General features: G+C 37.2%; 1 protein-coding gene across 6 annotated transcripts in view; it reads right to left on the minus strand.

Moving 5' to 3' along the window:
• Positions 1–7,582: 7,582 nt before the first annotated feature.
• The window catches only part of strbp (spermatid perinuclear RNA binding protein), a 139,514-nt gene continuing 122,386 nt past the window's right edge, over positions 7,583–24,710 (minus strand). For 3 of the 6 annotated variants that reach the window (XM_052117706.1, XM_052117707.1, XM_052117708.1), the window contains exons 13-19: positions 24,457–24,668; positions 20,718–20,870; positions 20,502–20,636; positions 18,797–18,937; positions 18,343–18,475; positions 17,461–17,511; positions 7,583–7,692 (exon numbers count right to left, since the gene is read on the minus strand). In XM_052117706.1, the coding sequence (XP_051973666.1) occupies positions 7,598–7,692; positions 17,461–17,511; positions 18,343–18,475; positions 18,797–18,937; positions 20,502–20,636; positions 20,718–20,870; positions 24,457–24,668 (920 nt within the window). In that variant the 3' untranslated portion in view covers positions 7,583–7,597. Of the gene's footprint in view, positions 7,693–12,887; positions 13,360–17,460; positions 17,512–18,342; positions 18,476–18,796; positions 18,938–20,501; positions 20,637–20,717; positions 20,871–24,456; positions 24,669–24,710 lie in introns of those variants that run through there. The other 3 variants (XM_052117709.1, XM_052117711.1, XM_052117710.1) reach the window with 3 other exon arrangements.

The following is a 24,710-nucleotide window of genomic DNA, read 5'->3' on the forward strand; positions in this document are numbered from 1 at the left end:
ATATAAAATAGCTGGTTCAGTCTATGGGAGCTTGAGGATCCCCGATCACGCTTGAACCAGCTCAAATGACGCCTGTCCTCATCTGCCCCGGCTATATGCAGGGAGAGATCGGAGACGTGGTGAAAACATTCGCTTCAGCAATTCATTTTGCAAAGCTTGCTCAATCTGAAACTGGATCTTTATTTCTGCACTCAGATCGCAAGCTCGCAAATTGAATTTCAAGCTTTTCTAGACTTCAGTCTCACACACAAGTCCCTTTCTGTCTCAACGGGACAGGGTTCACCACCAAATTCATTTATGTTCTTTTACAATGTGGAGTTATCAAATTCGATGAAGTCTGCTCATAGTAATAAAGACTTGTTTGTCAGCATCTGTATTGGAAAATCTCTGTCTGCGTGCATTTTTATGACTAAATCAAATGTCCATTACCTCTTGCAGAAGAGGTACTAAATAAAAACTAAACATTTTCCTGATGTTTTGTATTCAGTTCTTCTAGTCATCTATCTATAAAACGAAATCCAAAACCGTAGTTAAGCTGAAAAAATAAATGTAAATGGTAAATATGGGCCTTCATTAACTGTTTACTCTTAACAATATACAGTGTCCCCTAAAAAATATTTAGACTCTTAAGCCAGGTGTCATTTATTTTAAAAGGAATATTTTGGGTTTGAATCAAGTTAAGTTCAATTGACAGAATTTATTGCTAAATGTTTACCAAAAATATTATTTCAACTTTGAGACCAAAAATCAGGGTTACAGTGAGGCACTTATAATGGAAGTGAATGGGGGCCAATTAGTAAACGATAAAATCCTCACTGTTTCAAAAGTTTAGCCACAAGACATAAACAATAGGGACGTTAACATGATTTTAGTGTGATAAAATCACTTCCGAACCTGTTCTGTGTAGTTATATCCAATTGTACAACTTCATTGCAATGACGATGCAACTCCTTAAACCCTAAAACAACTCCAAAAACAACTTTAAAGCTTGAATAATACAAAAGTTTTAACAGAAGAATTAATGTGCTTTTTTATGATAAGCTTTTAAACCTTCCAAAAATTGGCCCCATTTACTTCCATTGTAAGTGCATCAAGTCGAATTTAGGTTTTTTTGCCGGTACACAAAATGATGCCACAAATACTGTCGACTGAGATTAAAGAAATATTCCGGGTTCAATACAAGTTTAGCTCAGTTGACAGCATTTGTGGCATGATATTGATTACCACAAAAATTTATTTTGTCTCCTTTCTCCTTTTCTTTAAAAAAAAGTTACAGTTAAATCGAGGTTACAGTGAGGCACTTACAATGGATGTAAATGGGGCCAATTTTTGGAGGGTTTAAAACACAGAAATATGAAGCTTATAATTTTATAAAAACACTTAAATACATTTTTCTTTTAACACTCGTCTATAATCTGAGCTGTAAAGTTGTTAAAATGTTCATTTCAGCAAAATTAGTGTTTACGTGTTGCATATCATTGCAACCAAGTTGTACAATCGCATGTAACTTGACACGGAAAAGGTTACAAAGTGATTTTATCACACAACAATCATGTGTGTACACATCATATTTCTGTCTTGTGGCTGTGCTTTTGAAACAGTGAGTATTTTAACGTTTACAGATTGACCCCCATTCACTTCCATTGTAAGTGCCTCACTGTTACCAAGATTTGCACTTTATTTGAAGAAAAGTAGGGGCAAGTCGAAATGAAGTTTTGTGGTAAACTGAGATAATCAAATGCTGTTGATTGAGCTCAACTTGCCTTGAACCCGGAATCTTCCTTCAAGCACAAACACTTTTAAAGCACATTTCATAAAAAGAAGTTTACAAGGTTTTAAATTGTCGAAGGTGTCCAAACACTTCTTGGGGTCACCGTCTCAAAATCTTCAGCCTTGAGAATGTAACCTGCAGATATCTTTCTGTATTAGCAAAGTAGAAATAATTGATCCTTAATATTGTAGCTGGAGAAAAGAAATGAAATGATATCAGATTGGTCAGAGGTCATATCAAGTTTTCAGTGAGTCTTGACTTCAGTCCTGAAATTCTTTGTATTTTACTCAAACACAAGAGTGTATGCTGTATCTGTAAAGTTGCATTTGGCTTCTACCCGAGTAGAACCGATGACAAATCATATGGAACACCTGAAGGGTCAAAATAAATCACAAACTTTTGATGGGGCTCACACAAAATCAGATTGCACCGAGCTTGATTTATTTTAATCAGATGTCCTCTCTAGTATCAAGAGCCTCACTGTGTCTTTTATTGCAATTTCATTTCAAACGTCATCTCCACACTCAATTTCACAGGAGATAGAGCTGTGCAAATGTCGTCTCGCATCCCTTCCCACAGCGGTCCAAGACACTCTTCTTTGATGAGCAGAATTAAAACTTAAACTCAACTAAAACATGATTGCTCACAACATATTTATGAAGACCATCTGGCTGTCAATGCCACCTGGGGAAGCAGGCGTGCATAAATAAGAGATATTTGCACTTCGGGAGAAGATCTGAATGCTTTAAAACAATGCAGCTACTGATATTTTATATAGACAGACTATATGGCTTTTTAGCTGGTTTCATATTTTTGGGATTAATGAAGCATCCCCGTCATATTTAGCATTGGAGGCATTGCTTTAAAATACATATTTAAGAAAGGGAAAAGGGCTTGTGTGTTTGACGAACATTCGTAAAGCTCAAAGAAATTTAAAGGCCAACTTTTGTCATTCGCAGGGCGTTTTTTGATGCGCCTTACTCTCAAATCTATATTTACGTACATTTGCACACAAAACTTACCCATACAAGACTTACCATCGCTAATTCAAACCTGATCGAAGTCTCATCTGGTTGGGGGACAAAAAACGAATTTGTTTTCACAATGTTCAACTTTTAAAATTGGAAAAACAAACAAAGCAAAAACTACATTGTGACGAACAAGGGTATTATAATCGCTACTATAATAATGATATGCATGTTCTATTGCGATTACTAAGCTATGCTGTATTATTACTATTAAACTAATACTATTCTGTAGTATTTCTGTGATTATATCCCATCGTTTCCTATTTGAGAGGTACAATATTTCACATTCAAACACAACAGCTAAAATATTACTTAATACATGTGGAGATTTATATAAGGCAACACATTCTATATATATGTGAGCTGGGTGTAAAAGTAGGTCTGTTGTGTCCTCTTTCTATGACATCCATAAAAGTTTGGCCTGTACAGCTTTTGGTGAGAAATTGAAACATTCTGTTTACAGTAAGCACAATCAAATATCAAAACTATTTTGACATATAAACATCAATACATTACAAGTGATATTGTCTGAAGTGTCTACTCTTATACATGTGAAACTAACAAGTGACGGAAATTTGAATATATATAAAAGTACTTTCCTTATTTAACAATAAGCATTCATACTATAGTAATCCTGATGATAGGACGGTTATGATAGCTTCATCTCCAAATATAGCACACGTAAAACGACATTGTCAAGATTTTTCCCATTAATGTGCTCTGTGATTGAGATCTGGGAGTCTTTTTAGTGCTGTTATTAATTAGTTAGCCTAGAGATGCGCTACAACAGACCTGCTGAAGAAAAACGCAAAAATAAAAAAGTGACTGCTCACTGCTGCATCAAAATGAGGCCTGTTTCACACCGCAAGCGCAAGCAGCGCTGCATCATAACTGCAACTGCAAGCTCGTGTTAAGCTTTCACAATGACAGCATTTTTGAACTGTGGATCTATTCAGAAAATGAACTGATTTCTGGGTTACCATATTTAGTATTTTCTTTGACAATGGCAATAAATGATATAAAGGTCACCTGGATTGAGCCAAATTGGATTTATTACAAATTCATCATCATGAAATGTAATTTATGTGAATTGGACGGCATTTACATCAAATAGTAATTCATCTAAGTGGAATTGGAACCGAACCCCCAAAGTGTAGCTATAAACTGCTTCATTTTCTGGATTCAGTCATAATTACTGAATAGCAAGTGTGTTTGTGTACCTGTCACTTTGTGCAACTTCCATTAGGGCAAAAAACAACAACATTGATCCATCATTTAATACTGATTCACACAAAACTACACTGCAAAAGATTATGTTGCTAAGCAGTGTTGCTGTGCTTAACCCCGAATATGAGAATGCAGACATTACTAACTACACAAGCTCATTTTTAATGGGGGAATGCTTCCGTATTATAAGTTAATTAATAAAAGCTTATATTACAAAAGACTGTGTTGATAACTAAGTTTATAATTGATTTTTTTCATTCATTGTATTTTTCGAATTATGTCAGACTGCAATTTATAAAGCAACACAAATATGTTTTGCATTATCACCACAAGGGGCGCTATAGCACTTAGGCTTAATGCTGTCTGATATCTGATAACGTTCCGAACAATGTGAGAAGGCAATTTGTTAAGCTCCGCAAGTATGTGTTGCATTCTCACCACAAGGGGCGCTATAGCGGGCAACAGCAAAACGTTTTCACTATGATACATTTTCAACTGCTGTCGACAGACATCGTTTTTTAAACAATGGGTAAATAGCTCGCTTCAGTATTTTAGTGGAATCATAAAAGCCTATATACAAAAGACAGTGTTGATAAATAAGTTTATCGTTGATTTTGAAATTAATTTTCTGTCAAGGTTTAGTGCCGAAACTCTACTTGCAGTTATGTTTCTGCTAACCGCAAAACACAATATACTCGAGTGTAACTCATTTTCGTGTGTGGTACTGTTCTCGACTATGTCACAACACAATTTATGAAGCATCGCAAGTATGTGTTGGGTGCTATAGCGGCAATAGCAACGTTTTTACTACAATCAATTTTCTCTTTCTGTCAACAGACATCTTTAATGTGCAAATAGTTTGCTTCAATATTTTCAGTTGATTCATAAAAGCCTATAATAAAAAAGACTGTGTTGATAAATATGTTTATAGTTGATTTTTTTATGTGTTTTCTGTCAAGGCTTAGCGCCGAAACTTAACTTGCAGCTACGCTTCTGCTGAAACATAACATATGCGAGTTCGAGCATGCAGACATTACTTATTATGCAGTTCGGTTCGATCCCCACAGTCACCACCATTGTGTCCTTGAGCAAGGCACTTAAATCCAGGTTGCTCCGGGGGGATTGTCCTCTAATAAGGGCTCTGTAACTCGCTTTGGATAAAAGCATCTGCCAAATGCATAAATGTAAATGTTCCAAACGATGTCAGAAAGCATTTCACAAAGCATTGCAAGCATGTATTGCATTTTCTCCACAAGGGGCGCTATAGCAAGTTTACAATCAATTTTCTCTTTAAGGTCAACTGCTGTGGACAGACATCTTTTTTTAAAACAGTGGGTATATAGCTCACTTAAGTATTTTAAGTTGATTTATAAAAGCCTATATTACAGAAGACTGTGTTGATAAATACGTTTATAGTTGATTTTTCAATGTGTTTTCTGTCAAGGCTTAGCGCCGGAACTCTACTTGCAGTTACGCTTCTGCTAAGAGTGAAACACAATATATGCAAGTGCGAGCACGCTGACGTTCCTTATTGCGCAAATCCATTTGCATGTGTGGTACCCAATGGGCAAGTACTTAATTGAAAGTACTTAATTGAAACGCTTTGTCAACACATTGCAAGCATGCTGTCCATTTGAATATGCTTATGTGAGTTCTTGTGATGCTTTGTCAGTAACAAACCCAGTACTCAAGGGGGTGATAGTGTGAAACATGCTGCATATGCGTGCCGTGTGAAACAGGCCTAATAAGTAGAAATTATACAATAAATGGAAAGGCAAGTGAAGGACCACCTATGGCGTATTAAGGAGAGTCACCTGTGCTTTTGACAAGGAAAAGTTGACTGGGTCACCCTAGCTGCCCATCAGACCTGCTCACACACAAACATGTTAGTGATTGTGTGTATGAGTATGCACCTCAGTAAATGAGAGATTGTAAACAGATCTGCAGGATGTGCTTTAGAAAGAATGGAGTCGCAGGGTGTGAATTATAGGGGGGTGTAAATTAAGGGTTGAATCGACCTAAAGGAAGTCAAAACAAAATGTTCTACGGTTCTTAAAGGTAAAGTGTATAATTTCAGCACCTCTAGTGGCACCAAATGTAACTGCAAAACTGTTTTCAAACAGTTTCCCAAACACCCCCCGGCTGTCATTTGTTGGACAAACATACCAACATTACAGTTTTAAGACTTTTCAGGGTACTCAACCAACAATATTGTCTCTATATATTAGGCTGGGATATGAAAGTGTTTTAATATTAAAAAAAATTACAATTAACCTTTAAGAAGTTAATAATAAGTACTTTTTTTAAACAACATTCAGTAGCCACACATTTTGATTACAATTTAGTTTGCGCTTATTTTGACATGGTCCCAAAAAGACACTCACAAACAGAAATCTTGTTGGCCTGAGGAGGTTTCTATAGCAACAGTGCCCTGCTCATGCGGTTACCAGATCAGTATCAAACGGTATATCGGAAAAACATTAATAGATGCAGTCATAATTTTTCATTTTATTTTCACAAAAAAAAAAAAGAGGAAAGGTTTAGTAAGTATTTAAGACGTTTGGATAACTTCTAGGGGCGGCAAAAGACAATTTAAGTTGCACAAAAAGAACTCCAACAGATTACACCCTGAAAATTACCAATAGAAAATTCTTTTAAAAAAGCAGACTCCCCCTGAAAATCTTTTTTCTTTTTTTTTTTTATAATTTACACACTGCCTGTGAAGTGGCCAAATAGGTGAAATGGCCAGATTTTTGGAAGACGACCTCTTAACCCAACCAGAATGCCAGACTTTTGTCGACTGAGCATGTGCGCACACAAAAACACACGCACTTGCACAGATCTAGTGAAAAGACATGGTCAAGCTGCTCAAGGTGCAGAGAAGGAAGCATTACTAATCTACTACATGTAGATTTAAAAAAGGGCTTTCATAATGCATGTTCACAGAGATTACAAGATTAAATTGCTCAGCATATATATATATATATATATATATATATATATATATATATATATATATATATATATATATATATATACAAAATTGGAAGAAGGCTATATTCTAGTATAATGGTTACATATCACTTTCCAATTCTAAAATAATTAATACCAAGTATATGTATATTTATATACTGTATACAAATATACAAACTCTAAGCACATGGGTATATCTATACATATATATTTATAGTGCCATAGACCATACATATATATGCATATATTTGTAATAATGCCACACATACGCGTGGTGAATATACAATGAAAATGACTATATTGCAATGCCAAAATTGAGTAAGACTCAACTGAACATTCACATCATCTCAAGTAAGCTTAAAGCCCAGAGAAGTTCAAGTGTATTGCTATATAAGAGGAAACTAAGGTCCCCAGCCAGTTTTCAGGATAAGCAAGTCTAATAGAGTATTGCTTTCGTACGATCTGTGAGTTTTTGGATCCATAGATAGGGTATGGATGGGTGGAGAGTGTATGAAGTTTGGCCTGTTTCTGAGCGGCGGAGACAGCCTGGTCAAGCCTGGTGTGGTACGACAGTTTAGAGCCACACAACCTGATGGTTCTAGAAGTCAGAGAAGAGATCTTGAGGACCCAAGTGAATAAAAAAAGGAGCGATGGTCCGAGGCTGGTAAAAGGGATTGTCAATGAAAAGACCACCTACAGTGAGGACAAGAGCAGAGAAAGCTGCGATTAATGGTGTGGCACGGGTGGAGGCAGCCGTATAGACTCTGATGGGGGGAATGGGGTTAGGGTGTGCCACAGGGCTGGGTGCTAGGACCTCTGCTCTTTCGGGCTGTACGTGGGGTTTTCATTGCACTGGGAGCATTTCAAGATTAATAAAAAATACATCAACAACTTAAGCTGCACGGTTATCACCTTCCAACACACACACACAAAAAAAATCATACTGGAAAAAAAAAAAAAAAAAAAAAAGAAATGGAAAGAACTCGGGAGCTCATTCGTTTGATATAAAAAGGCAGAGGAAATGTGAAACGTATGTGGCAACTTGGAAGTTTTCATACAGATGTTGTAAGTACATAACTCTGACAAATCAGATCTGTTGTGATTTTGGAGAGAGTATAGTACAATGACAGCTATCACTACCAAAGAGGACAGATCCATTGGTTTAGAGTGGACACTTGGCGATGACCATGATGAATGTGAGGGGGAATCCATTAACAATGAATGGGAATATTGCGACCACTCGTGTAACCATGGATATAGTGTTCCTCTTTGGTAAGCAATGATCATGACCCAACCATCAGCCAACACAAGCATTGCTGACAAAAAGCAAAGATACTTCTGAACATATCTGGACGCATTACTGTGGAAAAGGTTTGCTCAAGAGTCATCGGCCATTGTTTAGGTTCATTAAAAATTAGGAAGAATCTTGACTCTCAGTAAAAGAGAGCCAATGGTGTATTAAATAAATAATACACTTTTAAAAATAAAATAATAAATTTTATGAAAAATTTAATAAAAAATTTAATCTGTCATTTATGCACAGTCATGTCGTTCCAAACCTGTGTCTTTCTTTGGTTGAACACAAAAGTATGGAGCTAGAACAATGACTAAAGTAATTTAATTTTACTAGTTTGAATTCTGGGCATGACATTTGCTTTTATAAAATTTAAGATTTTTGTGGCATATTTATAAATGTCTATTTTTTTAAACAGCATGATAACCCCGGTAGAGGTTATCATAATAGTCATACTCTCTGGTTCTCCCTTTAAAAAGTCTTATTTTTCCACAAGATATCAGCAAGTACTAGGAAAATTGTCTTCATTGTAAATCATCTTCCATCATAAAATGCCAATCTGAAATGTAGGTGGGGCTCTAACACATTTTGGCCCTCACAGATGTGCTTGTCCATAGACATTAAGTCTAATTTTCAGATCATGCACCACCCTCATTGTTTCATAGAATATATTGGCCTCTGAGTGGACTATAAGCGAGACTAGGTCTCATTAGAAATCTGAGATTCCCCCTTTTGCGATGATGCAAAACATTTTAGCACTAATAGTCAATAACATATTTTTCCGATTATTTGTTTAGCATGCTTTTCCTGCAGGACTGCATATTTTGTTCTGGACATCTTGGATTTAATTTTGGATTATTCCCACAAGACAGCTCACAGACCAGTAAGAAATGGCTCGTTTTGTAGAAAATTAAAGGTAAAAGCAGATGTAAAGTTTTTGGTTACTTGGGGCTTTCACTTTGTGATTCTTTTCAAAAACTTTCAAACACAATAAACTATACAGATATATTCCTGAGAATGAGAGCTTTGAATTGATATATGACTTGTCTATATGAATGACTTTTATGTTCATTTCTACCACATTACCTCTAGCTTGCGCTTTTTATCTGATGCTGATGTTTTCAGCCCTTATTTTATTTTATGCAATATAAATGCAAAATTGATGATATTTTATGAAAATTTCTGATTCTATGCTTTCAAACGATACCCCATATGCCTGACTTATTTATCCGGGGACTTTAACGTATTAAGTGTAAACTTATTTCACAACAGAGCGCCCCCTTATGGACCTGTGGATGTTTAAGTATAACAAATTTCAGATTCAAATATTAAGTCATTGTTTCTGCTCTATATTTTTCAGAAATAAGTACTTACATTTCTGTCTGTTTCTCACGCAAAGCTATTAGATAACTTCAGAAGAGTGCAAAAGTTGTTTGGATCTTCTCTTATCATACTTACTGTGTGTGTTTCTGTCATTGTTGGAGCTTGAAACCACGTATGTGCCACTATATTCCAAGCCTTCTGAAGTTATTCGATAGTGTTGTGTGAGAAACAGACCAAAACAAACACCTCCACTACAGCTTTAGAAGATAATTCTTGTGATCTGAATATGTGCATATTCAAATGTTCCACTTGCAATCTGTTATGAGATACATGACAGCCAATGACGATTAATATCACCTGGTGCAAAGATTTTTGACTATCTGAATACAGTATGTGCGAAAGTGGTTCGGGAGCTGCGGTCAAGAAGATTGTAAGTCTTTTCCTCACACAAAGCTGTCATATGGCCTCATAAGACTGGAGTCATATGGACTGTTTTTATAGTACTTTTTTGTCATTTTTTCAGCTCCTGGTCTCCATTCACTTTCATTGCATAGGAAAGAGCAGAGTGTAAGTTCCACGTTCCACGTAAGAAACTTTGAACGACATGAGGGTGACTAAATGACCAAATTTAGATTTTTGTGGGAAGTGGGAAGTCTTTGAAAGGTTTGTATTTCTTCAGAAGAGACAAAAGGTCAAGAAAGACCCCAAGGAATGCACAACGGACCTTTGCTTGTGCTGGACTTTGGAAGAGTATGAAATAACATTTCACACACAATAAGACACTCACCAATAGGTATAAAAAAAGAAGACAAAAAGACATTTCAGTAGCATGTCTCCATGGATCCCTTGTTGCTGCTTTCGATTCTCCGTTGTGAGGCTGTGACTGGAGGCTCCGCTTTATGTCTGAGTGAAGGGTCGGTGTTTGAGTAGTCTTGTGTAAAGAGTGACTTTGTATCGTTGAACTATCTGCTCAGTGGAACAATACAGTTAACATCTAGAGCCTGACTAACCCTTCTGAGGGGAGACATAGACATGTTTTTTGATGTCCAAGATTGAAATGATCTAAGCTAGTGCAAGACAGGGTCAACATTCATTCATTGGGACAGCAAGAGGGTAATGTTGGGCATAAAAAGGGTTGTGTGTTAAATGCCACAAAAGAGCCACTAAACTAAAGTTTCCAAAATCAGCTCTGTCTGGAAACACAAGCTGCTAGAACAGTATTAAAGGAATCTTCCAAATTCAAAAGAAGTAAAGCTCTATTAACAGCATTAATCATCTTGACTTGTCCCATAGTTTGTAAAAAAAAAGTATTTTTTACAGAAATACACATTCAATGAAAGTCTACAGGAAACATTTGAGCACCGGGATGAGTGATAAAATCCACAATGATTCGAAAGTATAGCCACAAAATCACGTTTTAACATTTGATAGACATTGATGGGTGTAATCTGATTACAAAGTAATTAGTTACAGTAATCTAATTACCTTTGAAAATCCGATAACAGTTAATTAATTTACTTACTTTAAAGTACATTACTTGGGTTTTACATATTTCTAAAAAATATTATTTATGTAAAAAACATTTAAAACAACATCCCTTTGACAGAGTGCATCCCCAAACTAATAATTGTAAGAGAGAAACAAGAGTATGGTTTGGATGCGACAAAGAACGAGGATGAAAAATAGAAATTATTTTGAATTTGTTGAGCAGAATTTAATTTCTTTTTTTAAAGTAACTTTTAAAAGTAACTACATTTCAATGAAGTAATCATTAACGTAATCTTATTACAATTTTAGAGAGGTAATTAATAATTTGTAGCGTATTACTTTTTTTGAGTAACTTTCACAACACTGGTGATAGAATCGCTAACTAACTTTACACTGCAAGGTTTAACCCGATCTTTTGAACGTATTTGATTTTTTATATAAAATATTTTCAAAACGTGGCCTGGGTAGCTCAGTGGTAAAAAGATACTGGCTACCACCCCTGGGGTATGCTAGTTTGAATCCCAGGGTGTGCTGAGTGACTCCAGCCAGGTCTCCTAAGCAACCAAATTGGCCTGGTTGCTAGGGAGGACAGAGTCACATGGGGTAACCTCCTCATGGTTGCTATAATGTGGTTCGTTCTCGGTGGGGCGCATTGTTGAGATGAGCGTGAATGCTGCGGTGGATGGCGTGAAGCCTCAACACGCGCTATGTCTCCATGGCAACGCGCTCAACAAGCCACGTGATAAGATGTGTGGGTTGACTGTCTCAAAAGTGGAGGGACCTGGGATTTGTCCTTCACCACTCGGATTGAGGCGAATCACTGCGTGACTATGAGGACTTAAAAGTACATTGGGAATTGGGCATTCCAGATTGGGAGAAAAATGGGAAATAATAATAAGATTTTCAAAAGTAGGCAAAATTGCACGCAATTGCAATTAATTATGCAAAAATGCAAAAGTGACTTTTTACTGCTTATATGGTAAGCCCGGCTTTAATGATTCAACATCGGTCAGACAAGATGTGTGGCTAAAGCCCTATTCGGACGAGATTAGTTTTCCTGACATATGTCTGTAAAGTATTTATTACTGCGGACATCTGTAATGTTTAAAGTCAATTCGCTTTATTGTGACAGTGTAAAAAGCCTTAGTCTGTGCAAAGTGAAATGCAATCTTTCAACTCCAGTCATGTCCAAGCAAAGCCAGTTAACCCCGCAACTTTGCATTAAACGCACCAGGATATAAACCCTCCGAAATATCTCACCCCATAGACTTTCATTGTACAAGAGTTTTTTGTATGCTTTTACAAACTGGGAGTCAAAATTATTTTCAGTTGTAGTGTCACAAATGTCGCCCATAGAGCTTATAATGCGTTCACATCATGTCAGAATTACTGTAATTACAAGATTCCAACTTGTAAAAAATTAATTAACATATAGAGGTGAATTAATTAATTAATGCAGTGATTAAATATTTTTCTGTCATCATCATCAAAGCTTGATATGAGCGTTGCCATAGAAACAAATCATTTCTCAGTCCAAGGATATAAACAGCTCCGAATATATTTTCCAGACTGTCACCTCGTAATTACAGTAATTCCGACAAGACTCGGCACTCTGAATTAATTGTACTAAACTCGGAACATTCCTTTAAACCTTCTGGAAGTTTCAGCAGACAAAAAGCAATGGTAAATGTCAATCAGAACTGCACATTTAGAGCAGAATACATAAATTCCTCATCACTAAATAAAGGTTTCAAACAAACACCAGTCAGTGCTTGGTAGTTCATGAAGATAAAGGTTTATTTATCAGCAGTAGTTTGAATAAGATCTATACATCTTTAACACAGCTCCCGATATCCGTACATAGATTAAGCCTGTGTCAAAACAGCCTACAGTATTCCCAATCTACAGGAAAACAAACAAACACGATAACAAAAAAAAAAGGCTGATATTTTTAAAATGTCCAAGAATGAGGTAATAATCACTGTACAAATCCTTCAAGTATTTCTGAAGAACATAAAACCTGTATTTTTTTAAATCAAAAGACAATAATAGAACAAAAAATGATTGAATAAAAAGCACTTTACAAAAATCCTTATAGCTGGCCCTGGATTTCATAAGACTGATGTAAATTTAAGCTGTGTGTGTGTGTGTGTGTGTGTGTGTGTGGTGGCTCCTGAGCTAAAAGGAGTAGTAGTGGGGGACGGGGTAGGCGGGCACTTTCATGACGGGGAACAGAAGCATTCTCTTGGGCAAACCTAGAAAGAAAACGAAAAGAGCACTCCACATAAGTCCAGGATCAAATAAATGACCTGAGGGTATTTAGTTTTTTAAGTATAGTGCCAATTCAGTCCTGTTCAAGCATGGGGTTATGCACCCAAAAGAGGGGAGGCAAGGAAAAACAGAATGAAAAGAGAGGGCATAATCAAGCATTAATTCAGATAGGAGATAATACACATGCATCTCTATGCTAAAGTGATTATGTGATCAGCTATACGTGGATCATTAACCTTGCAAAAATAGATTGCATATTTCATTTAATTAATAATGGGTCTTGATTAGGGCTGGGCAATATAGATAAAACAATCATATCTCTATTTATAAACTTTTTCTCAATTTGAGTGTATATCTTTTTGGTTATGCATTTGCTCTGATATAGTGTAACAGAGAGTTACCAATGAGAGGAACCATCATTTCAACTTAACCATTGTCATCAAGTAGATTTTAAAAGCTAATAGTATTATTTAGTAAAAACTGAGCTGTTGTAGGGCAATTCTAGCTTGAAGTACCAACTTCATGTTCTTTGCACCCTCACAAAATGAGCCTCTCACAGCAGGATGGAGGTCTGAATACAGGGGTCTTTAAAGTTTGAAACAACGTTTAACTTGACAGAACGTCCTAAAATGTGGGTTTATGGTGCGAGAAGCTGAAAGTCAATGACATGACAGTCAAAGTGAGATGCTCCAAAAGGAATGCAAAATGGGGGGTCTCCCCTTTTTTCCCCAATCTGGAATGCCCAAATCCCAATGCGCTCTAAGTCTTTGTGGTAGTGTAGTGACTCAATCCGGGTGGCAGAGGACGAATCTCAGTTGCCTCCGTGTCTGAGACGTCAATCCATCTAATCACGTGGCTAATAGAGCGCGTGCGTTACTGTGGTGATGGTAATCCTGCTGTCCACATGTTTTGACATTCATTTTTAGGAAAATTATTTTGCATGTTTATTAGGTGCTACTAGTTCAAAATTAAAAAAGGGAAATGGAAAATGCACACAGCATGAAGTGATTCATTGTCGTGATTCATTGTCACGTCACAAAATGAATTTGATTACAAATTTTAATCGATTGACAGCCCTAGTAAAAACTAGTTAAAAACCTTGCAAAACCTACAAGGTTTAAATCTGAAACACTAGCGCTCTCGTACTCTAGAGTTGTGACACATGGGGTGGGCACAAATCTAGTCTACTGGCACTGTCTTTAGGAAACATAACATTGGCCAAACAATTGCTATACCTATCATTAACTAATATCTTGTAAAAATATCATGTATCACCCAGCCCTAGTCTTAACTGATATTCTACAGGCGACTAACTCAGTTATGCACCTGGACTATAGGAAGGGAACATACGGAGGGTTACAGAGGAGTGATTCGTTGGCTGGCGCTCTTATGTGGAGTGTTCATTCTATGGCGTGTCTGAGATGCATGTGTGTGTTTGTGTGAGTGAACAGAACTGTAATTGTAGTCTCACAGTCATTTACATTTAGAAATCCCAAAGCAGCAACAGGAGGTAGAGGTTTGAACAGAGTAAGATGACCGGTGAGAATTACTGCATGCACACAGCTCTCGGGCACCAAACCAGAGAGACAAGAGAAGGGGGCACTGTTCTCTTGCAGCACACTATCGGGTTTCACCTTGCACCCAAAGGAACATTCTTTATGTTGCAGGCAGAGACCAGGGTGCTGGGAACGACTCCATATCCACCCCCCACCCACATCCCCCATGGAAAAACAGACAAAACCCATCAAACAACCCTCCAATTTCAGCCCTTGTTTTCACTTATTCCCCCTCACCTAGTCCCCCCTGCACATAAGGCTCATTCAAAGCATCTTCGACTGGGCCGGGCTGGAGAGATGCTCCCAAAGCCGTAGACTACACAGACGTGTGGGAGAGTGAGTGTACGTGTTCTAACGTGTTTATTTCAGCGTCCGTTTACGAGATTTACACATGTAAATGTTTATAAAAATGGACAAACGTGTACATTCCTCTATTTGCATGTTTATATGTTTATAAGTTGCAGTGCGCAGGAATCCAGGGCGGTCCCTGAGTAGTGTGTTTGTGCATAGAGTGATGGTAATTACGAGACATATCCAAGACTTCCAAAGCTCCCACACGGCATAAGTGAGAGGTGCTAAAATTCAGCGACTATTTTCAACAGGTAAAACAACAGTGCATAACCAAAAACATGGCAGTTATACGAGACTAACAGTTATATACATAAAGAACACAACCTCAATGTGTTTGACAAAGGCGACGTCTAGACAAATCATTTTATCAGCACATTGATTGCGTTATGTTTCCGCATCTCATCCACACTGGGATGGCATTTCACTTTAGCGGAAAAATGGAGACTTTGGAAAACGATGACGGTAGAACACTGAAAACGTATGCATAAGGATGCACAGTGCGTGTGGTTGCATAGCGTGTGTCGAACTTTGATTCAGTTCTGTTTCGCTGGTGTGTGAGAATGCCATTAGTGTCAATTACGTCAGAATGCTGCGAATCATTTTGCTGCAACGCACTCTAAAATTAACTAATAAGAATTTTGGTTGGTGCGGAAATCGAAATTTCTTGATTCCTTAGCCTAAAAACACATTTTACACTCGTAGAATCATAAGCAAGTGAAATAGTAATGCTCAAAATGGAAGCTGAAGGAATGGAAGTCCAACCATTAAGTGAAAAGAGCTAATCACATTTTTGACAGAGTTTGTTTACTCTAGAAAACATATACACATAAACTGGAAGAGCATAAAAACATAAAAAATTATTTAACGTGATTTAAGCTAAATAAAAAAAATAAAACCATTCTTGTCAAGTTTTATAGGTGACTTTAATTGGTACTTGAATGCATATAGAGTCTTGGTTCAGGAAGTATTTTTCCCATTCATTTTTTTTTATAGGGATTCATAAAATCCTTCATAAAACAGTTTTAAGCCATGAACCAAACCAACAAGCTCTGAGGTGAATCACAACATTACAAACTTTGATTTTAAACAAATAAGTATTTAAAAATCAGGGAAAAAAAATGACAACGGTTCATTTGTCGCAGTTTGTTTGCTGCCATTCTCTGATTGGTGGATTTTTCTCTGCAGGATCACAGGTAGTGATGTTCTTAACCAGGAATTCGAGAAGGATATAGCAGCAGGCAGAGCTTCAGAAAGGGGCGGGAGCTCCAAACCACCAGCAAAGATATAGGGAGCCCCTAAACTAAACCTAACCATGAGTGAAAGTGAAGCCCCCTTTTGGAATTGGCACAACACCCTTTTGAGTAACCCCACCCCCTTCTGGAATAACCCCACCCTCTTCTGGAGATCCCTCCCCCATTTGGAGCTATACCTACTTGAGGAATTCTGCCATAAAAATTTTTTTTTTGGACTGATGGCTTTAACATAAGCATTTACCATCGATAAACAACCTCGGAGCTCACGGTAGGTCTGTCTTTAAAGGTTTATTAAGTAATCGTTCAAATTCAATTTCCTTATGGAACAAATGTAATGGGATTTTTACTTCCAGAACCAGACTGTTGCGCTCCATTACTAATGTAGAAAATAGCTGCCTGGAGGCTTTACCAAGATGGTAGACAAGTAAATGAACTTGCTTTAAAAGGCCTTAGCTTTAAGTTTTCACATTGCATGAATTGTAGCGTGTTTACGTACAGTTTTAACGCTGGTTTTCAAGCGTCTGTGTTTCACTTTATTTAACTCTCTTCAGTCCACTGAGCCCAGCGGTTGCTTTGAATGGTGTAACTTTGTGCTGTAGACAGCAGCACTTTGCTGTCGCTCACAGAGCCGCCCAGACTCAAGAGAAATGGGCCAAGCGTCCAGCAGGCAGACTACGCGAGCAGAGTCACACTCAGGCCAGGTGCAGCAAGTCTTGCTCCAACCACAGTTAAGAACCAAAAGGTTATGATTCAGTTCCATCGTCCAGGGAGTCGTTTTTTCTTAAGGTTTCTTTGTGGATATAACATTTTGAGGTTCTGCTAGGTTTGAAAGCCCAATTTGCTGAATGGGGGATTAAGTGGGGGCAGATTTGGATGCTAGATCCTGACTGGAGGAAGGGAGTATGGAAAGGAAGGGTGTACGTACCATATGCAGGAGTGGCGGCCGCTGCGCTGTACCCGTAGGGGGTTCCGAAGCCTGTGAGAACATGGAATTCATGATGGATGGTTAAGTTTAAGGCTCTTTCACATGATTTTTACCAAGGCTTTAACACAAGCATCATGCATTGCTATGACCTCCAAATCACCTCATGATTGAGTGATGGAGGAGTGACAATACAAAGTTTCTACCCACCAAGACACTGGGAAATGTATACAGTAAATGGGTAAAATATGGAAATCTAGAGGTTCAATGTACTGTATTTAAGATTAGAGTACTCTTGTGCAGTGTTGAGTGTAATCTGATTACAAAGTAATTAGTTACTGTAATCTAATCTACTTTTAAGTCAAATGTAGTGTAACATTACATTTGAAATTCTAGTAATCAGACAAAAGATACTGACTTTAAATTTAGTTACTTTAATTACTTTAATTACAAGTAGAAATAGATGCCGACAATTCTGTTACAAAAAAAAAAAAAACATAACAAAAAAACACCATGGAGTGGGATTCCCCTTCAAATTTAAGGCCCATTCACACCAAGCCTGATGCACCTAAACAACACAAATGATCACACATAATGTTTCACGAACAATGTTTCTCATCAAAACTAATTGCACTAAGACCGATGCCGAATTTTAGCCATTCTCTGAAAAATGTTTGGACACCTAAATTAACTATTCAGCATCTTAACAATAAAAAAATGAACCCAGATTCGGAATAAAGACTGATCACTGCAGAATGATATTTCGGATTTGGTGTAAAGAAGTTAATAGAGATGCATTGATTCATTGATTTCATGCCAAAACGTTTGGGTTGGTGTAAACAGGCATTTAGTCACTACAGAAACAATGTTTAGCTTCACACACACCTGCCGTGACGTATCCCGGTGCTGCGGCAGCGCTGACGAAGGCTCCTCGCGTGAGGGTGGGTCTTCCTCTTCCCCGAGCTGCCTGGACCGCTACGGCAGACACGGCAGCAGCTGCAGCTAATGCCCCTTTAGTCTACAGGACACACAAACACACTTTACAACCCACTCATCCACCTCACAGCAATAACAGTATAGAAACTACTGAAGTATCCTTGATTAAAGTTCATGGATTACATTTGGCATTGACTGCTTTCTCTGAGAAAAAAACGGAATTACTTTGCAGGTCCTTTTGAAATCATTGTGGGAATATTGATCACAGAATATCTAATAGAGTGATTATGAATTACCGGGCACTGACCCCAGCTAATGAGGGACATACTGAATACTGAACAGCATGTTCTGAGAAATTGAATTGGACATTATTGATCACTAATCGAAGGAATTTATAACCTACCTGAGAGATAATTTTTTTCTTCTTGTTGCCAGCTGCATTGGGCCCGGAGAAGAGTTTCTCGAGAGCCGCGAGGGCAGCGCTGGCTTTGGCTACTTTCTTATTGGGCCCTGCACCACGGAACTTCTGCCCGTCCACTTCAACCTGCCAATGAGAGTATATAGATAAGGGTTTTGACAGGAAATAACATCATACATTCATTATAAGTGACTGAAATGTGAGAAGCATTTTATTGCACAATGGGAAATTAAGAGGTCGTCCCGATATTAGAGTTTGCCGATACAGATAACTTACTTTATAACAAAGCTGATAATCATTTAATTGAATGATAGTTTTTAAAATTGAAATATTGAATAAGTTAAAAAGCGTTCTTAGTCTTAATAATAGCATTCTGAGATGATATTCTTCTCACCACAATTGTACAAAGCAGTTATCTGAGTTACCGTAAACTTTGTCAGTTCAAACCAGTCTGGGCATTCTCTATTGACCTCTCTCATTAACAAGGTGTTTCCGTCCACAGAACTGCCTCTCACTGGATGTTTTCTTGTTTTTGACACCATTATGAGTAAATTCTAGAGACTGTTGTGCATGAAAATCCCAGGAAATCAGCAGTTACAGAAATACTCAAACCAGCCCGACTGGAACCAACAATCATGCCATGTGATTATCTAATCAGCCAATCATGTGGCAGAGTTGCAGTGCATAAAATCATTCAGATATGGGTCAGGAGCTTCAGTTAATGTTCACATCAAGCAGGGCAGTGCATAAAATCATTCAGATATGGGTCAGGAGTTTCAGTTAATGTTCACAGCAACCATCAGAATGGGGAAAAAATGTGATCTCAGTGATTTGGAGCGCGGCATGATTGTTGGTGCCAGATGGGCTGGTTTGAGTATATCAATATGCACTGCTGTAGAGCTTCACTCGCATAATTTTCCATTAAATTCAACCAAAATTATTTTAAAAGTAAAAAGATTATTTACTCTAGCCATCAGTGGATGACATTTTGTGTATATGTATCTTTCATATAGCCTACACAATGTATCCTCAGTTAAAGTGTGTCTTTTTGTGGTTTGACAGCTTGAATAAAACCTCTTCAAGGCTACACAAAGAGAAATTGCATAATAATTGTAATAGTTTAGTTTGCAAAGTTAAACCAGTTTTATACACTAACCTGCAAACTCATCAATGTCACTTTGTTCATTCTTGAAGAAGCACAAAACCCTCCGTAATATTTGTGTGTATGTGTTCTAAAATACCGGTCCTGTGTTGTGATATCTGTGCTTTGCAATCTGCTTCAGTAAATATTATATCACCCCCTTGTGGTCTCACAACGCTATTATACCAAACAATAAACAGAAGCTCAACTAAGTGAATAGGAAAGCACGCAAATTAGGCTTCAAATTAAAATGTTGGCTAATGATAATATGTCGATGTCTCAAAGATATATCGATAAAATAACATACCGATCAATAATCGATATATATATATAGAGATATTTTATGACATGCCTACAATACATATATTAAAGTGAATGTAAAATATAGATAAATATAGATTAATATTGTAAATTACAACATACAGTGTATAGATGCAACAAATGGTTGCTTTGCATGCTGATCACAGTCTCTTTGCAGTCTAAGTTGATGGTTCTTAGAAAGAATAAGCTACAATGTGACATTACTTTTGAGACTATGGTGCAGGTTACCTCCATGACGAAGCGTTTATCATGACTTCCTCCACTCTCGGAGATGAGCTCGTACTTCAGGCCTCGACGTTTCTCATTGAGCTCCATCACTGGGTTCTTCCCACTTGCCGTCAAAATAGGACCCTGAGTTCGCACCTAGAAAGAGAAACATATTTAATATTTATATGTGCAATGCTTTTTAAAATAAATGTAGACCTGCTGATGCCATTTGTGTACCTCCAGCGTGTTGGAGTTGTCTGAGGAGTGTAATGTGTTATTGCTTGAGTGTGTGGACGTCTCGCTTTTGCCCTCCCCATCTGACTTCTCATCTGCACTCATAGAGTCCAGGTCAGTGTCGAAGCCTGTGGGATAACCCATTGCCTGCAGCACCTACACCACAGATTCACAAATAATTTAAACTACATACAGGAAGTACCGCATGGACACTTCAGGTCCAAAAGTCCTTCTAATCAACAAGTTTGGACCAATTTGTGTGTGTGTTCCACAGAAGACAGACCTTTAATTTTGGAACCACATAAGGGCAGAGTAAATGATGATGGAACTTTCCATTTTTTGGTGAACTATTCCTTTTACCGACTATGCCAAATCAGCCCTAAACTTTAATGAGAATTAAAATTTGTCACATGAACGACACCATAAGGTGAAAAGTTAAAAGTTCTGTCAAAGAACTTAAAGCAAAGCTTAGAGAGTTAAACAAGAGACTTCACTTTCTCAAGCCAAATGTTTTGGGGCTAAAATATTAAAAAATTATAAAACATGCTGGGAAAGTTCAGTTTATTCAAAAGTTCGGAAATCAGACGGCATCAAAAACTGTTTCTTGGCTACCAAGCTCATTATTAAAACTGAAGTCACCATTTTGAAAAGACTGCTTTTATAAAAGTCCATGGATGCATCAAATATGCCCACAACAAAGGCTCAAGGCTGCAGAGATCAGAGTGTCAGTCTAGCTTTCATTGTGTGCTTATTTATGGAACACAGTAAACAAGAGCAGGTGGATATATATAGGAAATAAAGAAATAAGGAATCTGATGTTTTACCGAATTAAACTGACACTGAACAGCTACAGTCAAGTATACTAAGGTCTGTCAACAAAAAACCCTTCCAGTTACACAAACTACTGGCTCATACTCAAATTATGCCACTTAAATAATTTTATCATCAAATCACTGTTTTGCTCAGGAATTATGTTTTAAAAATATACAGGTTTTTTTGTTCTAAAAATAAATTATATTTATTGAACATGGATTGGAGAGCCACATTGAAAGATAAATAGAAGATAAAAAAAATAAAAAAAACAATGAAAAATAACTAAATATCAAAGAATGATGAATGATTGAAACATTTTGCACTTCTGTTTTTGCAGTTTAAAACATCACAACTCACAATTTACAAGTATGCACTTTACAGTATATAATAGAACAAATGTATATTATGCATATGTTGGGCAATTCCCCAGAAATGTAAACAACACCATGGAAAAATAAAAAGTTTTAACCAAAGTAACAAAACAGTTCTATTGAGGTATAATGGATATTGGATAATGCCAAACACACCGCTATAGAGCGCCGCTTGCTTACACAAAGTGACTGAAGCGCGACTGAAACGCTGCATGCAGTCTTTTTTTAAGCTTTCAATGATAAGTAATCATGCAAGGTCATATTGCGATTTCAATCTTAATTCAATCAATCACATAGCCTTAATGGATACCTTACCAATGTCTAAGAAGCTAAGGTTTTATGTTTTTTTATAAATGTTTTTAATGGTTTTACCTCATCATGTATAGGTAAGTGCTACTTTCACAACTGTCACATATGTAAAGGTGTTTTTTCTTCATTAATATGAGAATGTTTTATTTTATAAATAAAATATTACATGTTAATAGGAGAGCCAACCCTTCTTCATTCTGCGGCTATCATTATTTCTGGAATGAGCATTTGAATTCACAGAGTTTTTACAAAGTGTGATGATCATTTATTTTAAATAAACCATCAGTTTTTCATAGTGGTGGCGATACCTCAGCGCATCGCAAGTTAAAAAAAAATCATACATTTTATCCATAGGGTAACAGTTTATATGATATCTTATAAACCTTTAAAGAAAGATCTACATGAGCACAAGAGGTTGTTAATGAATGGTATATGCTACTGTTGAAGTCATCAGTCCACTTTATTTCATCTTCATTTAAAAACAAAAATTTGTTTAATAGTGGAATATCTGGTGAAGAACTATATTACCCATATTCCTGCAGAAAAACAATCCACCTATCAGAGAATCACGGTGAACACAGTGCACCAAAAGAGCTCTGCAGCGATCACCCACTACCATGATGTACTTTGAATGACGCAATCAAGTCTGTCTTCCAACACTATCAAATGATTTATCTATTTGCCTCTATCTAATAAAATTTACAGCATACTTATTAACAACTCTAAATCAATAGTTTTATATTTTTCCACTGTTTATGTCATGCATTATGTAATTTGTCACATCGATTATGTCATTCACATTCTTCATGGGATTTGATTAAATTCCCTCATTAAAGACGTTAGGTGCACAGTCTTGTACCTTTGTGTTTTTGTCTGAATTTTAAAAACCTTATTGCTTCAAATCAAAGTTTGTGATGTTGTGATTTAGTCAGAGCTGGTTGGTTTGGTTCATGGCTTAGAAATTAAAAAAAATGGAAAATACACTTCCAGCACCTAGACAGCTGAAAAAGTGGGCGGGCACTATTACACTCTACAGCTGGCATTAGCATAAATTCTCTAATTTTAAGGTCAGTTTTGGGCAACACTTTATTTGGATGGTCCAAATTAGATATTTAACTGACTATAAGTGACATATCAACTGGCTTGCTATAGTGTTTCAAAAAACATTCAGTAGACTATCAATAACCTGTATAACCGCAGCAAAAAAACAGCTTATCGACTGACTTGCTATAGTGATGTCTTAGACTATTGATGGCTTGGTGATGTCAGCCAAAAAGCAAAGTCATTTTATAGGCGGAGCAAGTCATTATATTTTAATAAAAGATAACGAAGACAAAGTTTTAAAAATAAGACCAGGAATGTGCATTAAGAAAACAAACATGGTCATTTGGATTTCATGTTGACTTGTACTAGGAGACTGTGCACTTGCTCGGAGTATCTATTTGAGGGTAAATGCACGCTTTAAGTGTGCATCTATGGAGAAGGATCTTATATGAGCGGCAGCGATCATTTGTCAGTCTGACCTAAATTGGGTCTGTTGGTGCCATTAATGGCTGTAGAAAGAGACAGAAAGAGGATTAGTCCAGTTCTGTGCTAAAGAGAGCCTTTGTTCCCAAGCACTTTGGGATTACATGGATTTGAGCCCTGTTTGCATCCTGGGAATCACTGGTGGGTGTGTATGTGCTTGTGAAACAAGCTTAACCAGTCTTCCTGAATTGACTAACAATGGTCAAACATTAATTTACAGCCATTTTGAACCACCAATCTTGAGCCGGGTTTGTAGATTTGAGTCTATTGTCTGTCACTACAGCAAGATAATAGACCCAAATCTACAAATCCATTTCAAGATTGGTGGTTAAAAATGGCTGTTAGATTTAAGCTCAGCAGTATACAGAATAGTTCACCATAAAAGTGGTCCATACGACTTGTGTTACATTCCAAGTCCTCTGATGTCATACGCTAGCTTTGTGTGAGGAACAGACCAAATATTAAGTTGCTACTTACTGATGATATTCCCCTCCACCAGAGCTCTGAAATGGACAACCATTGGACTGGCAAATTGGCCATGGGTTCCATTTTTGATTTAAGAGCTACAGGGGAGGGGAAGATTTTCAGTGAATAATGACTTTTGGTCTGTACCTCACACAATGAAAGAAATGGGTTTGGAAAGAAGGCTTATGGCTGAAGTTACTAAAAAGGCTAAAATCAATTATCTTGTGACAAATAAAGCGACTGAACTTCAGGTATACCTTTACAGCCACATGCAGCTTGGCGGTCTTCTTCGAGGAGCCAGAGGCTTCGTAAATAGTGCCGTCTACGTCTACGGACATGGTGAAGACGGGAGCATGAACCGGACCAGACTGAGACAACAGTTTATACTGTAGTCCCGGCCGGATCTGGTTCAAGCGCATAAGAGCGTTCATGGGTTGGTTTGAGTCTATTGCTTTACTGTCAAGAACTGCTGCAAGGGAAAGAGAGAGAAACTTTAGTGATTATACCAAAA

Source organism: Xyrauchen texanus, chromosome 44 (assembly GCF_025860055.1).
Source record: "Xyrauchen texanus isolate HMW12.3.18 chromosome 44, RBS_HiC_50CHRs, whole genome shotgun sequence".
NCBI classification, from domain to species: Eukaryota; Metazoa; Chordata; class Actinopteri; order Cypriniformes; family Catostomidae; genus Xyrauchen; species Xyrauchen texanus.